This window comes from Perognathus longimembris, chromosome 2, assembly GCF_023159225.1.
Source record: "Perognathus longimembris pacificus isolate PPM17 chromosome 2, ASM2315922v1, whole genome shotgun sequence".
Taxonomy (NCBI): domain Eukaryota; kingdom Metazoa; phylum Chordata; class Mammalia; order Rodentia; family Heteromyidae; genus Perognathus; species Perognathus longimembris.
The window spans coordinates 105,143,143-105,160,825 of record NC_063162.1 but is presented as its reverse complement, the minus strand read 5'-3'; the positions used below and the strand labels follow the sequence as shown (position 1 = coordinate 105,160,825).

The 17,683-nt window shown below is 38.8% G+C and overlaps 2 protein-coding genes across 4 annotated transcripts in view; one reads left to right on the top strand and one right to left on the bottom strand.

Annotated features, from left to right (window-relative positions):
* Window positions 1-574, top strand: part of Dnajc2 (DnaJ heat shock protein family (Hsp40) member C2) — a 34,026-nt gene extending 33,452 nt beyond the window's left edge. For all 3 annotated transcript variants that reach the window (XM_048339853.1, XM_048339854.1, XM_048339855.1), the window contains 2 exons: window positions 35-189; window positions 444-574. In XM_048339853.1, the coding sequence (XP_048195810.1) occupies window positions 35-189; window positions 444-518 (230 nt within the window). In that variant the 3' untranslated portion in view covers window positions 519-574. The remainder of the gene's footprint in view (window positions 1-34; window positions 190-443) is intronic.
* On the bottom strand, window positions 186-13,564 carry Pmpcb (peptidase, mitochondrial processing subunit beta). The gene is made up of 13 exons (XM_048339863.1): window positions 13,412-13,564; window positions 12,078-12,218; window positions 11,003-11,089; window positions 10,362-10,491; window positions 8,271-8,469; window positions 7,869-7,948; window positions 5,551-5,663; window positions 4,648-4,791; window positions 2,395-2,555; window positions 1,344-1,429; window positions 1,127-1,215; window positions 935-1,010; window positions 186-845 (listed from the first exon to the last, which is right to left on the bottom strand). Exons 1-13 carry the CDS (start codon window positions 13,508-13,510, stop codon window positions 781-783), a joined length of 1,470 nt encoding a protein of 489 aa, XP_048195820.1. The 5' UTR covers window positions 13,511-13,564; the 3' UTR covers window positions 186-780.
* Window positions 13,565-17,683: the final 4,119 nt, after the last annotated feature.

The following is a 17,683-nucleotide window of genomic DNA, read 5'->3' as shown; positions in this document are numbered from 1 at the left end:
CCAATTTTTTCAAATAAATATTTTTACTAAACAGGTCCATGTACAGATTTCACCCCTTGGACAACAGAAGAACAGAAGCTTCTGGAACAAGCTTTGAAAACATACCCAGTAAATACCCCAGAAAGATGGGAAAAAATTGCAGAAGCAGTTCCTGGCAGAACAAAGAAGGACTGCATGAAACGATACAAGGTTTTTAGCATTTATAAATTTCTTTATCATTTAAATTGTAACTTATGATATAGTTAGCACTTTACTTTTGTTTACTAGTTAGGTAAAAATTGTTATAATGACCAAACTGTTATTAATGCTTATAGTACTATTTTTTTTTTAGATTCATCCAACTTGAGTTATTGAAACATTAGAATATTAACACAATAGTATCAAATGCTGGATTATGTCCATTTTAAAACTCACTGCTTAATTTAAATCTTTCTCCCTCTTAGGAACTCGTTGAAATGGTAAAAGCAAAGAAAGCTGCTCAAGAGCAAGTGCTAAATGCAAGTAGAGCCAAGAAATGACATAATGACAATCTTTGCTGTATGTTCATTTTTATAATAAAACTGAAAATACTGTACAGGATCTGTGCTGCTTCCCAAGTTCCTTCACACAAATACCAATCATGACACAAAACAATCACCACAGTGGCAGTCCAGTTTTGTGAAAATATGACTCGGTATGTAATTCAAACTTCCAAATACATTTTTACTTTTCTCTTTAGTACTGACAGTGTAAAACCTGTAGGTCTCTTAATTTTTCTTGGAAATATTTGGTTACAGCCTTTTAATTTTGAAGCCAGCACATGTTACTGCAAATCTGGTTAAAGTCTGGTAGTTGCTCAATGGGACCTACAAATGAAAAATAAGATAATTAAAACTGAATTAAAAGAACAATACATGACCAACTTTGTGCACAATAGAAAAGGAACTTGGCTTACCAACAGCGGCAATAGCTGGACTTTTGCCATAAATATATTTGGTACATATTTTTCGAACTGTCTCAGCATTCACAGCCTGAAATAGAGAAGCTGTCATTAACATTCTATATTTGGAGCTTCTTAAAAGACTGAAGATTCAGTATATTTTTAGCTTCTCGTAACAAGACCCAAATGTGTCTAAAGGCTACTTACATCAATTCTTGCTTCAAGTTCAGGGATGGGAATTCTTCTGTTATAGCATAACATCTGCCGACCAATATCTTCACAAATTGGAGTTGAGCCTGTTAAAGAAAGTGGTAAACTAAGTATTGGATCAACCATATATGAAGATGGTAAAGTTAAGCTTTTTGTTGTTGTTGCTGCTGCAGTAGTAGATATGCGAGGCAACCACCCAAGACTTTTTTCTTACCATCAAGCTGTAACAACATGTTTGTTTTCAGAAGATTTTTGGCTCGTGCAACTTCACTCTCAGTGACACTTGTACAGAGTCGCATCCTAAAAAGCATTTAAAAACTAGTATTATAAAGTAGTTGGAAAATGTCCCGCAATCTGTAAATGGCTTACATAGAAATGACATTCTATATATTATGCCACACATAGAGATTATAATTAGTGCTAGATGCTCATTTTTCTACGTGGTACTCTTAAGAACAGTGGAGGAGCCAGACACTGGTGGCTCATGCCTTTAATTCTCAGAAGGCTGAGATCTGAGGATCACAATTCAAAGCAGCCTGTGCAGAAAAATCTACAAGACACTCATCTCCAATTAACTACCAAAAAATTGAAAGTGGTGCTATGGCTCTGTGGTAGAAGGCTAACCTTGGGCAAAAAAGCCTCAAGGACAGGGCCCAGACCCTGGGATCCCTCCCCAAAAAGAATAGTGGAGAAAAGATCTAAGTGGAAGTTACAGTAAGCTGTTAGCCCTTTTGCCTCAAACTACTGACTGAAATAAACACTGTATAATATTTTTTTTCTTTTTTTCTAGTCCTGGGGCTTGAACTCAGAGCGTGGGCACTGACTGAGCCGCTTTGTGTTCAAGGCTAGTGCTCTACATCTTGAGCTACAGTGCCACTTCCAGCTTTTTTGAGTAGTTTATTGGAGATAAGAGTCTCCACAAGGACTTTACTGCTAGGGCTGGCTTTGAACCGTGATCCTCAGATCTCAGATTCCTGAGTAGCTAGGATTACAGGCATGAGCCACTGGTGCCCAAGCTACATTTTTCTTTTGACAATGGCAACTTTAGATTCATTTTTATGATCTTGAATTCCCAGGGCAAATAACTTCTTAAATTTTTGGTTCTTCTAAAAGGTGAAGAACTTTCTGTAGTACATCACAGCAGCTTCATACAAGGTTTACAAGAAATGTCTTTATCTTTCAAAACAGTGGTAAGCACTGGCACTGCTTTGGGAGCTAAAGTTATGAGGAAATTGGCCTAAGACTGAAACGACTTTATTTCTCACCATTCTTTTTGAACAACATGTAGCATGTCTGCAACTGTTGCTGGTTCACAAACCATATAGAGCCCCCATAGTCCTGTATCTGTGTAGGAAGTGTTGAAAGACTGGAAGCTGTGGCAGAGATTACCATGACAAGTGAGCTGGGCCAGCTTGCTAGATAAATTCTGCAAGAAAACAAGAATTGTAGATACATATATATATATTCATATTCAAATCACAGTGAAAAATGAGATACATGGCAACTAAGGAACTCCCTAAAATGCCAAACTACATGGTTTCTATCCAGCAATATCTTAACTGTAAATTTAATAGAACAACTAATGCTGTTCTAGCCCAATATATAATGTAAAAGCAATAGATTAATAATTAATGTAATAGCTATACCTACTTAAAAAATTTATTGTGGTTACCAATCCATTAGAACTTTGTTACAAATGCTTAAGGGTTTAACATTATACTGGCTATAGAGCCTAAGATAATTGCATGACACTTTCAAGACATCTTTCACACATGTCTATACTCTATTTTGAAATTTCACTTACAGAAGAGCTGTAAAAATAGGACAGCACAGGGCTGGGGATATGGCCTAGTGGCAAGAGTGCCTGCCTCGGATACACGAGGCACTAGGTTCGATTCCCCAGCACCACATATACAGAAAACGGCCAGAAGCGGTGCTGTGGCTCAAGCGGCAGAGTGCTAGCCTTGAGCGGGAAGAAGCCAGGGACAGTGCTCAGGCCCTGAGTCCAAGGCCCAGGACTGCCCAAAAAATAAATAAATAAATAAATAAATAGGACAGCACAAAGAATTCGCTTTATTTAAATTTCTTGTAACTTACTGTTTGCTTTATTTTCACTTTATATGTTTTTCAAGTTCTAAGATCCTGCTAAACTTTGAACCCAGAGCCTCACTCATCCTAGGGTAGCCTTTACCTCAAGAAGACACATCTCCAGCCCTTTGTATTTTGTTTTTAACTAGACTGGCCTTAAATTCAATTATCTTTCTGTCTCCCCGCTCCTGGGTAGCTGGGATTGTAGACATGTGCCACCATGACTGGCTACACCACCAAATACTGTGCACTAATGAAAAACAATCACGTTTCCAATAATACTCTGAATTCGAAGTATTAATATTGATAAAGGACTATTAACTACCATACTAATAACTATTACTGCTATTATTATAGCAACTTAACTAATTCTTCTATCCTTACATTGTCAAACTTTGTGGTAAAGATAAATTATTTTTCTTACATACAATCCAGGATCAGTTTGTAAGATAAATACATAAACACACAGACACATATACACATACATACATATATTTGTGTATGTTTGTGCTCGCACGCACATATGCCAGTCCTGAGGCTCTTGAACTCAAGGCATAGGCCTTGGGCTTTTTTGCCCAAGGCTGTGCTCTAGCCCATGAGCCACAGCTCCACATCTGGCTTTTTGGTGGTTAATTGGATATAAAAGTCTCAGACTTTTCTGCCTGTGCTGGCTAAAATGCAATCCTTAGATGTCAGCCTATTGAACAGCTAGGATTAGGGTGAGCTACTGGCACCTGACCCAGTTTGTATTTTAAGTCAAAAGTCACAGTATGAGCCCTGCACTGGTGACTTATGCCTAGCTCCTCAGGAGGCTGACATCTGAGCATCTGATTCAAAGCTAACCAGGGCAGGAAAGTGTGATACTCTTTTATCTTCAGTTAATCACCAGAAAACTAGAAGTAGCAATGTGGCTCAAAGTGTTAGAACACTAGCCTTGAGTGAAAGAGCTCAGGGACAGAGCCCCCCTGAGTTCAAACACCATGACCAACAAGTCAGTACAAATCATCTCCATTTTGTCATTTCAAAAAATGACATATAAAAATTATATGAAATATAAAAATAATATTGCAGAAAACTGATTTAAGAAAAGTTACTTTTGCAGGGCGCTGGTGGCTCATGCCTACAATCCTTGTTACTCTGGAGGCTGAGATTTGAGGGTCATGGTTTGAAGCCAGCCTGGGCAGGAAAATCCATGAGACTTATCGCCAATTAACTACCAAAAAGCTGGAAGTGGAGTTGTGGATCAAGTGGTAGAGCACTAGCCTTGAACAAAGTAGCTTACAAAGTAGCTTGAACAAAGTAGTCCTCAGGCCCTGAGTTCAAGCCCTTTTACTGACATATCACTTATGCGTGCGCGTGTGCGCACACATAACACAGAAAAGTTTTTAAATTACACATAACACAGAAAAGTTAGTTTTAAAATCAATCACCATTCCTCCACCAAAAGAGCGATCCCAGTTGCCAATCAATGTGTTTGCAACCATGAGACAGATTGTGTCTGGATGTGCCCAACCAACAGCTTCAACAGCTATTGCTAGATGTGCCAAAGGCATCTTGTCATCCCTCACTCGAATCTAGTTAAGAATGAAAGAAACAGTAGTTAAGTGCAACTGTATAACAAGCTCATTAACAAAAAGGTCCATCAGTGTTATTAAGTTCAAAGTTAAAATGCTCACCATGGCTACTCTTTTTTGATAAACCCATCAGTCCTCATTCTGCTGTGTAATTTGGAAGAATTTAGGGAATTAGGGAATGATTATATTCACCAAAAGGTCTCCAAATTAAATACTACATCACCACATGTAAAGGGTTGTATTTTTCTTTAGTAAGCAAAAATCTTTTTTGTTAGCCTGAATTTTTCCATCTAAATTGAGTTTATTTTTGTACTGCCGTTATTATTAGAGTTCTTTGTAGCTGCCAACATCAGATCTCTTTCCGTGGAAAACCAGGCTTGGGTCTTAACACTACAGCTGGTGTGTAGTAGTTCTGGCTCTAACACCTACCTCACAAATGTACTGTGGGGAGAATTCAGCCAAGAGCAAACTCAATGTGAAAGTCAAAATTTGGAGTTTTAATTATAAGGTTACTTTTATACCTTACCTTACATAATTAAAGAGTGCCAAAGAAAAATCACAGAAGCACCAAATTAACACTGCTTTTAAAACCTTGCTTCCTCAGGAAAGAAAAACAGGCATGTAACATAGAATAGGAAAGAATAGAATCATATCCCTTTTTTTATTTCTTCCACATCACTCCTATTAGAAATATGCACATTCTGTACACTCATTTGTAAATGCAACACAACTAACTTCTAAGGAGGAGGCTTGCCCTACCTCACTTCCTGTGAACTTGCAGGGAGGCAGAGCTGGTATATTTCCTTTCTGTGTGCACAAAGATTCGCCAAAATGAATCTTTGCTAACTCAAGCAGCTCATCATGGGAAACACCTAAATTGAAGGAAAACATTTTCATATATATATCAGCAATACCACCTAAACCAAACAACTAGCTGCTCAGACTGCTTTATAATAATAAGCTTTAGGTGGTACATAATAAACATTACATAAACTATTTGCTCAGAGCATACTTATTTTCTTGGTATTAAGATTTGGGTCACAGAGCTTTCTCATTCTATAAAAATGCATCAGTATAACTATGTATTCATAGCTAAAAATAAGCAATCACTCTATAAGGAAGAAACCTAGTAAAAAGCAAATTTTGGTAAGTTATTTTTCAAATGAGGAAAGAATATAAATGGGGTCCATCTCACTCAAAAAAGCTGTATACACAAATGTGCTGCATTCTTTTAGTTCTGTTGGCAGAATTTAGGAACAAAATACTTTTCACCTAAATGTTCTTAATACATCCATAGCAATTTACATGTTCATTATTTGACATCCAATTCTTACAGGAATTAATCTAAGTTTTTGTGTCACTCCTGGGGCTTGAATTCAGGACCTGGGTGTTGTTCTTGAGCTGTCTCACTCAAGGCTAGAAGCCACAGCTCTGCTTCTGGCATTTTGCTGGTTAATTGGAAATAAAAAGTCTCTCAGACTTTTGAATCCAGGCTGGCTTCTAACCACAATCCTCAGATCTCAGCCTCCTGAGATCTGAGATTACAGGAATGAGCCACTGGTACTGGGATGTGCTGGTTACTTTTTTAAGATAGATTTTTGCTTTATGCCCAACCTACGAGCCATGTGTGTCCCTGGGATTACAGATGAACATACTATATCCAACTTGTGCAAGTGCCTTTAAAAAATACTGAATTCTGTAAATGAACTACAGTATTACACAACTTGCACCCATATTCTCCAAATCATACAAGACTGAATGATAATACATTATTTTTGGAATCATTATATAGGAATCAATCTTAGATATCAATATAGATATTATCTTCTGTTTGACAACACAGAAGACCACTGCATTACAAGGATGCCAGATGCACACTTGCACTGTTCTATTACTACCATCACCTACTAACCCTCTTGGTTAGCAGTGTCTGATATTTAGCTATCATTCTAACCACCTCCACTTATCCCAATCTAAAGAACAAGGGAACTTGAGTGGTAAGTACAGGCTTAAATTGCCATCATTTTAAGTTTAGGATGTCATCCTTTATAAGGCATGTCAACATTTATGTTCCAACAGAATATGATTACACGCCATTAACTAACCGTAGCTCTTACATAACAATGCAAAAATGAGCCCATGAACCAAAATAAAACTCACGTTCATATTCTACCAGCAATAGCAAAGAGATCCCAGGGAACATTGTTGCTGAGGCCTCATTTAACCAAGGCAACTTAAAATGTTTATATATCAAGCAGTACCAGACATTTTAGAAACTTTGGCACATTTCAGAGTATCATGCTTATCACACAAGGACAAGTTAATGTTGCCAGGAGCCATGATAAATAACAGAGACACCTGACCTTCATTTTCATCACCTCTTCTACCCCCAGGTAATTAACACAGAAATCTAGTTTAGAACTATTTAAAAATTTACAAACCATATTTAATTTATAAGAATACACAAAAATACTGCATGTATCCACACTCTGCTCTAATGTTAAATGAGAAAAAGAAAACTTGAAATCAGTTAAAAATTATTGGTTGCCTAAATTTAGGCTGAATCTTCCTAAATTGGCAGAGTCTGAAACGAATTTCCTTTCATTCACAAGCTCCACACATGTGCCCAAGGAAATCTTCTGATGTTACCTGAATGCTTAGATTCACAATATAGTCTCATACTTCTTGTGGTTAGATCTATTGAGTAGATGACTGAGCTCATGAAAGAATGAATACACCTATTCTGTGTTTAACCAGAAACTGTTTCTCAAGAAACCACTTAAGATCTCAAGAGATTCTGTAATTATAGAACACTAACTTCTCAGTAAAACTATCAACAGTTCACTCATTAGGCATTGTCTTATAAGTCAACTCCACTATGTATATACACCTAAGTAATTAATGGTTCATTAAGTTTTTCTATACATGAAAATCTACTAAAAGAAAACAGGTCTGGTTCCAGCCCTCCATGTTCCCTCAGCACAATACACTTAAAACAGTTTGCCCTGGAATAAAACTCTTTGAGAAGCATATTATCAGCACCGTGTTTAAACACATAAAAATTTAAATTGACTAACCTCCAGCAGCAGCAAGCACTATTCTCGGTCCCTTATAATGTGTAGTTATATAATCCACTAAGTCCTTACGATTTATAGATCTGTAAATGAAGTAAAGCAATTTTAAGGATATCAGAAAGCATGCCTCTTTATATAAATATACCTAAAATCAAACATGATCTTAAAAGTATTATAACAAAAAGAAATAGGATATAGGCAGTATGCATCAAAGAACTTCATCCTTTTTATATTCAGGAAGACAGACCTGGTACTTTTTTTATTCCAAAAATGATGAATCCAGACACCTGGGAATTACATGAACTTCAAATGCAGCCACCTACAATTCTATGCATATTTTTAGAGAAAAAAATGATTTTTGAAAGTTTTAAATGTTATTTTTTTTATCATGAGAATTACACCTACTTGATATTTTCAGTTGGTCCCAAAATTGTCCGTCCAAGTGCAGTATTTTGATAAGCTGTGGCATGAAGATAATCAAAAACAACTTCTTGCAAATTGGTTTCAACTTCTTGCATCTCTCTAAGGATTACTCCACGCTCACGTTCAATCTCCGCTTCTCCCAATGTGCTGTTTTGTATTATATCAGCAAGAATTTCTACAGCTAATTGGGAAAGCATAAGAAACACTTAAGAATCTTAACTTCTATTAAAAATTTCTTAAACCAACATTAGAACTATGATAGTATTGTTCACTGCTGACTAAATGATTAGCTTGGAAAGAAAAAATATCCACATATTTGATCAGCTAAATAGACAGTATTGAAATTAAAAATGTGAAATAGAGGCAGGTGCTGGTGGCTTACAACCCTCTAGCTACTTAGGAGGATGAGATTGTGGTTCAAAACCAGCTCAGGCAGGACAATCTGTGAGACTCTTGCTTTTACTTTTGTTGTTGTTGTTGTTTTTTTGGCCAGTCCTGGGGCTTGGACTCAGGGCCTGAGTACTGTCCCTGGCTTCTTTTTGCTCAAGGCTAGCACTCTGCCACTTGAGCCACAGCACCACTTCTGGCCATTTTCTATATATATGGTGCTGGGGAATTGAACCCAGGGCTTCATGTATATGAGGCAAGCACTCTTGCCATATCCCCAGCCCATCTGTGAGACTATCTCCAGTTAACTACCAAAGAGTCAGAAATGGTAAAGTGACACTATTTAGCATGCCATACTTCATAATTCTGGATTTGCACTTGCTGTTTTTGTTCCCTGACTGCTACTGTTCACACCAATCGCCCCTGGATCTAGTTGCTGTTTACATAATCATCAGAGGGAGACCAAAATTCTCCTCACCAGGAAAGGCTTTCCAGGCATTCCCAGTTTAGGTTCAGTCCTAGTCATGGAATCCTGTACTTCAAAGCAGTTAAATATATGTGTGTGTGTGTGTGTGTGTGTGTACATGTGTATATATATATATATATATATATATATATATACATACATATATATATTTGGGGGGGCAGCCTTAGGGCTTGAACTCAGGGCCTGGGCACTGTCACTGAGCTTTTGCTCAAGGCTAGCACTTTGCCTCTTGAGCCATAGCACCACTTCCAGCTTTTTTTTTGTTTGTGGTACTGCGGAATAGAACCCAGGGCTTCATGCATGCTAGACAAGCACTCTACCACTAAGCCAGTCTCAGCCCTGTAATTATATTTTTATTTTTAAAAATATTAGCATAAATTTACTGTGCAAAGCAGTTTCACTGTACTATTTACATGCAGATAAAGCATCTTAATTGAATATATTTTATTTGAATGAATCTTTTAAGTTACGTGTTTTCTTCCATATGCTCTATGAAGGCAGAGATTGTCTGTTTTGCAGACATTGCATGCTCAGCAACTACTTATTAAAGGGCAGTCACCACAATAGAGGAATGAATAAAAATTAGTTTAAGGTGGGCACTGGTGGCTCATGCCCATAATCCTTGCTGAGGCTGAGATCTGAGGATCATGGTTCAAAGCCATCCCAGGAAGGAAAGTCTGTGAGACTCTTATCTCCAATTAATTACAGTTCCAGTACCAGTTCTTGGGCTTGAACTCAGTACCTGGGTGCTATCTCTTGAGTTTTGGCTCAAGGCAGTGGTCTATCACTTGAGCCATAACTACACTTCTGGCTTTTTGGTGGCTAGCTGGAGATAAGAGTCTCATGGATTTTCCTGCCTGGACAGAATTTGAACTACAAGCCTCAGATTTCAGCCTTAAGAGTAGCTAGGATTACAGGTGTAAGCCAACAGTACATGGTTGTTTTTCTTACACTGTGAAAATGCTTTGTGTGAGCTGGAAGTATAACTCAAGTGGTATAACCCTGCATAGTCAGCACAAAGAACTGAGGTCGAACTCCAGCACCCCTCGTCACTGTTAAATTTGGAAACAGAAATAACAACAGTTGCCCCTCCTCAGAGTTTGGTTCATTTTTTTTTCACATTTCTAGGTCACTGTTTTACAACAAGTATAACAATGATAAAAAATTATTTCTGAAAAGTGTAGTATAAATAATAATACCTCTTGGTAAATCTTTAGAGAATGCTTTGGCATAATATACAGTCTGCTCGCGGGAGGTATAGGCATTAAGATGAGCACCCATATTTTCAATCTCAAGTTCCAGGTCTAATTGGGATCTCTTTTTGGTGCCCTTGAAATAAAAGAGAAAAACACATTATGATACCTTACTCTATGTCTACTCCAAATACTTCAGATAATGATCTGGAGGACAGAAGCCAATGTCAGTATTGTGGCATGGGCAAGTTTGGTTTACAAAATATATTACGGGGGCTGGGAATATGGCCTAGTGGCAAGAGTGCATGCCTCGTATACATAAAGCCCTGGGTTCGATTCCCCAGTGCCACATATATAGATAACGGCCAGAAATGGCACTATGGCTCAGTGGCAGAGTGTTAGCCTTGAGCAAAAAGAAGCCAGGGACAGTGCTCCAACCCTGAGTTGAAGGCAAAAATAAATAAATAAATATATATATATATATTGCGGTTCAATATATTAAGCTGCTTTACAAAGCAGCTAGCGGTGATGATTCCAAGTATTATGAGAAAATACTAATGAAGTAGTTCTTGCCTTTAAAGCACTTTTATACTTACTACCTTTTAAAGATAATGCATTTTTTTGTAAAAATAACTCTTGCAACCTGCCTTGAAAGCCATATGCTCCAGAAAGTGAGCTGTCCCATTATTCTTCTCATTTTCATATCGACTTCCAGCATCAATCCACAGCCCAACCTTAATGTAATAAAATAATTAAAACAATTTTAATTTTTCTTTTGGGGAGAAGGGGACAATTTCCAATGTCTCCTTCCTTTTCCTGTAAAATGATTTCTGTCTTACCACTGAAGTTTCCTTCACCAGAGTGAAGTGAATTGACAGTTCATTTCCATGAAATGAGATATAAAACTTTTTGACAATTAGCCTAGAAATAGGTGTCAGAAGATGTACTTACTGAGTTTCACTAATGACTTAGATTCGTGTGTGTGTGTGTGTGTGTGTGTGTGTGTGTGTGTGTGTGTCACTGGGTTTTCAATTCAGGTCTTTAGTGATAAACCTTAGCTTTTCTGCTCCAGGCTGGTTGGTGCTCAGTGCTGTATGACTTGAGCCACTGCTCTGCTTCTCTTTTTAACTTTTTTCTTAGTGGTTAACAGGAGAAAGATTCTTACAGATTTCCCTGCCTGGGTTGGCTTTGAACTAGACCTTGAGATCTCAGCCTCCTAAGAGGCTAGGATTATAGGCATCAGCCATCAGCACCCATCTTATGTCTCAGATTCTTAACATAACTCATTACTATAACTATTTAACTGTGGTATAAAGAACATCAGAGACTATCAGAAAACTCAGTTCCAAAGCTTGATATTACTTGCATAGCCTTGTACAAAACCATTTAACTTCCCCAAATGTGCTTCCTCATCTATAAAACAGGTGAGATGATTACTAAAAAAGAATTTTAAAAACTCAAATAGGACAGTAGATGTAAAACATCTGACACAGAATAGTCTAGCAATAGTATCATCAATACTACTAACAATAAATCTAGTAGTAACAGATACAGATTGTGAAGGTAGATTCACTCCTACCTGATATAAAAGTGTAACTGCAAGGTTCAAATAAATGTGTCAAGTCAAATTAATCACCACCCACCAACTAAAGAGCTGACAGATGTTTACTTTTTCCCAAATGAAAGTGGCATCATTCAGATGAGGTTGACTGAATCACTTACTGTGCATGTTGACAGCCCAGAATCTTCAGAGGCCACTCTAAGTCCATTTTCCAAGCATGTTACTCGTGTTTCCGGAACATTCAGAACAACTTGTGTAGCAGCCTGTGTACTTCTTAGTCTGTTTCCTCCAAAATATAATGACTGGTTGAGGTAGAAGAAAAGAAAACCTTACTATTCTGGTATTTAAAGTCAGAAAACCAAATCTACCTGAAATAGACTACAAAATACTCTTTACTAGGCTGTGGGGATACTTCAGTGGGCAACTGCTGAAGATTCTCATCTCCAGCAACAACCATAAGTGGGAAGACAAAACAAAAAACTTCCGCCTCAGGGCTGGGGATATGGCCTAGTGGCAAGAGTGTTTGCCTCTTATACATGAAGCCCTGGGTTCAATTCCCCAGCACCACATATACAGAAAATGGCCATAAGTGGTGCTGTGGCTCAAGTGGCATAGTGCTAGCCTTGAGCAAAAAGAAGCCAGGGACAGTGCTCAGGCCCTGAGTCCAAGCCCCAGGACTGCCAAAAAAATTTAAAAAAAACAAACTTCGGCTTCTTTCTCAACTTCTGTCCCATTGGAATCTATCTTTCTTGCCCAGGCTAAGAATCTTTTTCTTAACCCACCAATCTCCTAAAGCTGGCAACATGTCCATACACAGTATTTATCATTACTCAGAGAGAAACCTCTCTGAAATACTTCGTTAAGAAGGCAGTCAGCTGAGGCTGAAGCGTGGGTAGGTGAAGTAACCATTACTTAAAAAAAATTTCTTTATTGTCAAAGTAGTGTACAAAGGGGTTACAGTTTCATACCTAAGGCAGTGAGTACATTTCTTGTTCAACTTGTTACCTCCTCCCTCATTCCCCCTCTCCCTTCCCCCTCCCTATTACACTCCCCTCCAAGAGCTGTACAGTTGGTTTACAGCATATAGTTTTGTAAGTATTGCTGTTGCATAGGTTTGTTTTTTATCCTTTATCTCTCCATTTTGATATTCCCCTTCCCCTCCGTAGTTACCCCTTATACCACTGTAACTCGTTTTGGTACCATTACTTTATTTCCCCTGATCTGCATCCACTACGTTTATAAATAGCGGTAAGCAGGCCCTCTTGAGGATGACTCCCCCACCCCCAGCCTGAGAATTACCCCTCAGTCTGGGAATGACCCCTGTCCGAGAATAAGCTCCCCTAAGTCTGAGAACGACCCCCTGCCCCCAGTACCAGGCTGTCAGGTGGCACCTCTGCCCGGCCAACGTTGAGCAGCGCGAGGCCGCAGCGCCCAGCCATGAGACTGCCTCGCTGAGCACCGCCGGCTTTGGCGCCCAGACGAGGACGAAGCTCACCTGCCCAGCGGCACTTCGGACCAGTAACTTCTCGGCAAAACCCCACAGCCGCCGCCGCGTCGCTGGTAATAGTAGTGTTCGGGCTGCGGCCGCCGCCATGACGGAAAAGGACCACCGGAGATGTACTTCCGGGGTAGTGACCCGAGGTTTCCGAAAAGAAGACAAGCTCCACCTTGTGGCGGCGAGGGGTAACGCAGCGCAGTGTAAACCAAATAACCCGGATTAGGAGATCAGTATGTGAATTCACAGCCTCCCTCTTGCTAGGCAGGCAGTGTACCACTTGAGCAATGTCCTCAATTAGTTTTATTGATCCTCTCCAAAATACATGGCACAAAAATGTGGCAAAACTAAAGAAATTTAAAACAAGGTGCAATGTTCCTTGATGGGTGTGACCGGCTGGAAATAGTCGAATAAGGGAATAAGATCTATCACTCACTGTCCTTAAAAGTAACATTTAGTAAGAGAGACAGACGTGGTGGGGAGAGGAAGAACAGGCCTGTCCTATTCTACAGACATTCTCTTGATCGGGTCACTAATTACTGAAAGATGAACATTTTACAGACCTTATTTTATAGTCCTATTGGTAGGCCTCTACAATCCTATTGGTTGGTTTCTGAAATTCTCCTTTCCCATTGCATCTTAAAGCCCACACCTGGACATATTTCTCCATTTCCCCTTCATTCTGGTTATTTATCCATGGACCTCTTCAGAAAACTAAAAACAAAATTTTGAGGCAAATACTTTGACCCCCCCCCTCCACCACCACCATGTGCGTGCGCGCATTTGCAGGTCCTGAGTCTTGAATTTAGGGTCTGGGTTCTGTCCCTGAGTTTTTTTGCTCAAGGCTAGCACTCCACCACTTCAGCCATTCCCCATTTTGGGGCCACAAGGGGGAAGTTTATTGGAGATAAGAGTCTCTGAGTTCAAGCCCCAGTACCCTATGCCCCCCCACCCCCGACATCTAACACTCTAAAACCAAGATGAAAATAATAGCAGAGCCACTCAATCAGACAAAGCAGAAGGCAGCATGAGTTCTTTGAAATCCAGAGAACTAGAACTATTTATTTAAGCCTTTTCCTGAGAATGTTACTCAAAAACAGAGGTGGGAGGGAAAAACTGTGAGGGAAGATGTGACAGTGTCCAAAAAGAAATATACTCTTTACCTGACCTATTTAACTGTAACACTTTTATGCATTACCTTTATAATAACAATTTTAAAATTACGAAGAAAATATTCAGAGGCAGTTGTTTACTTTTGTGGATGCTGCAAGTGATGGATAAAGTAGAGGCAAGCAACAGACTATCCAAAAAGTTTAAAAAGAAAAGCTAGCATGTAAGATGCCTAGAAGATTTGAAGAGCTCCCACATATTCCTGGGAATCTAGAAAGACACCCACATGTGTATCGCTGTGTGTATGACTAGTGCTGTTCACATGCCCATGAAGACAGAAGAAAGCCCTCTGACTTCACTCCTTGCTGCCCTTCAGCTTGTTTTCAAGCAGGAACTAAGGATAATGCATAATCATCAACTTCCTGGCTAAGAGTTGAAAGCATCCCACAGGCTGGAAGAAATATTTGAATCATGTATTTAATAAGAGATTTTTATCTAAAATGTACAAAGAACTTTTGAAACCCCATAATAAAAAGGTACCTAGCCTTATTTTTTAAATGGATAGAGGATTAAATAGACATTTCCACAAAGAAGGTAGGCAATTGTCAATAAGCTGATGAAAAAATATCAATATCATTAGTACTTGCGAAAATAAAAATTAAAATGAGTATGAGATACCACCTTCGCACCCACTGGGTTTGTCTTAAAGAAAAAAAAAAGATAGTATGTATTGGTGAGGGTATAGAGAAAGTAGAACACTGATTCACTGCTGGTGAGCATTTAAAATGGTATAGTCACTTTAGGAAACAGTTGATTTCATTCATAAGTAATTGCAGGTACAATTTAACTCCGAAATTCCACTCCTAGATATATACTTAAGAAAAAACAAAGTATATGCTCACTTGGACACTGATGTTCATAGCAGCATAATATCTAGTAGCCAAAACATAAACATAACCTACATGTCCATCAACTAATGATTAGTGAATACGTAAAATTTAGTGTAGTGAAACATCAATGGAGAACCTATACAGATCATATCATGGGCCAACCTTGAAAACATGTTAAGTGAAAGAATTTAGTAAAGATTGCATACTCAGTGATTCCATTTATATAAAATGCCCAGAAAGTATATCAGTAGTGGCCTAGGGTTCAGGGAAATAGTAAGGTTGGGCATTGATAACTAAAGGAGATAAGGTTTCTTTCTTTTCAGCTATGGAGATATTCTGGTTATACAAAATTATAAATATGTTCAAAGCTACTGATATTATAAGAGTGAATTATATGACATGTAAATAACATCTCAACAAAATGATTACCAAAACAAAAGACATTACTGAGATTTGAATCCAGAGCCTTGTGCTTGCTAGGCAGGCACTCTACCACTTGAGCCCTATCCTTTTTGTTCTGCTTACTTTTTTCTGCGTTCACTATGGCTTTAACTCAGGATCTGGGTGTTGGGCCTTAGCTTTTACACTCAAGGCTGGTGCTCTACCACCTTTAAGGGACAACTCCACTTCTGTGTTTTCATGGTTAATTAAATACAAGAGTCTCAAGGACTTTTCTGCCTGGGCTGGTTTCGAGCTTTAATTCTTATATCTCTGGCCTGGGGATATGGCCTAGTGGCAAGAGTGCCTGCCTTCTCCTATACATGAAGCCCTGGGTTCAATTCCTCAGCACCACAGATACAGAAAACGGCCAGAAGTGGCGCTGTGGCTTAAGATGGCAGAGTGCTCGCCTTGAGCAAAAAGAAGCTAGGAACAGTGCTCAGGCCCTGAGTCCAAGCCTCAGGACTGGCAAAAAATAAAAATAAAATAAATAAAATAAAATAATTCTTATATCTTAGCCTACTGAGTAGCTAGAATTACAGGCATGAGCCTCTGGTGCCAGGCTGCTTAGTTATTTTTGAAATAAGGTATTTGTTTTTGCCTGGGCTGGCCTGGACTTTGATTCTCTCACTGTAAATTTCTTGGCTGTGATATTGTATTATAGTTATGTAAGATGCTTCCATAGCGGCAACCTAGCTGTAAAAAATCATAAGTTATATGTGTATTATTTCTTTTTTTTTTTTTTTTTTGGCCAGTCCTGGGCCTTGGACTCAGGGCCTGAGCACTGTCCCTGGCTCCTTCCCGCTCAAGGCTAGCAACTCTGCCACTTGAGCCACAGCGCCACTTCTGGCCGTTTTCTGTATATGTGGTGCTGGGGAATCGAACCTAGGGCCTCGTGTATCCGAGGCAGGCACTCTTGCCACTAGGCTATATCCCCAGCCACAGTATTATTTCTTAGAATTGCAGCTGAATCTATACTTATCTCAAAATGAAAAGGTTAATTACAAGAAAAAAATGAAGTTATGTTTCCACAAATTTTTTAAATAGGAAGGAAATAGTAGAGAAGGTATACTGCCTTTTATCTGTTGATCATCATGTATTACAGTAATACATGTAAATAGACATACACACACGTCACAAGGCTTCTTAGACAAATAGAAATAGGAAGAGAATTTCAGAATTGTTCATCTAGCTATAACTAATAAGGTAATAAAGGAAACTGCAAATCAATTGGAGCAAAAAATCTTTACATGTTTCATAAAGCCTTCCTGATCCAGCTTTTTTCTGCAATGGCCCCCTGGTGATGGGGGACTGATTAGTGTGCTATGAGATGTGTAATGTGACAGTCTGAGCAGTTCTCTGCCTCTGGCTGTGGTGCTGGCAGCTATTGTGCAGCCTGGACTCACAGATGTGCTTCAGCTTTATTCCCTTTTGTGGCTTGCCTCCTAATGGAGGTGTGTTGGGGTGGAAGCAGGCCATGAGTTGAATGTATAATCACCATGGGAACTGAGGCTCCCATCAATCCCTGGGAATGTGGCCCAAGGTCCCACATGTCTATTGTGAAAGTCATTCGTGTACTTTTCTATGTTCTGAATGGTTGGGTTTGAGTGAGTGTGGATGAGCGTCTCAGTGAATATGTATGCTTATAGATTAGAGGATTTGTCCTTGAGGACAGAAACAAAAGAAAATGTGGAGAACTTTATACAGCAACTTCACAATCTCTATATTTCTAACTTGTGCCTATTAATTAAGAATCAACTATAATCAAGTAAAACAGAATATAATCGAGTAAAGCAATCACATAGGCTTTCTTTCTTTTCCAATAAACTACTTA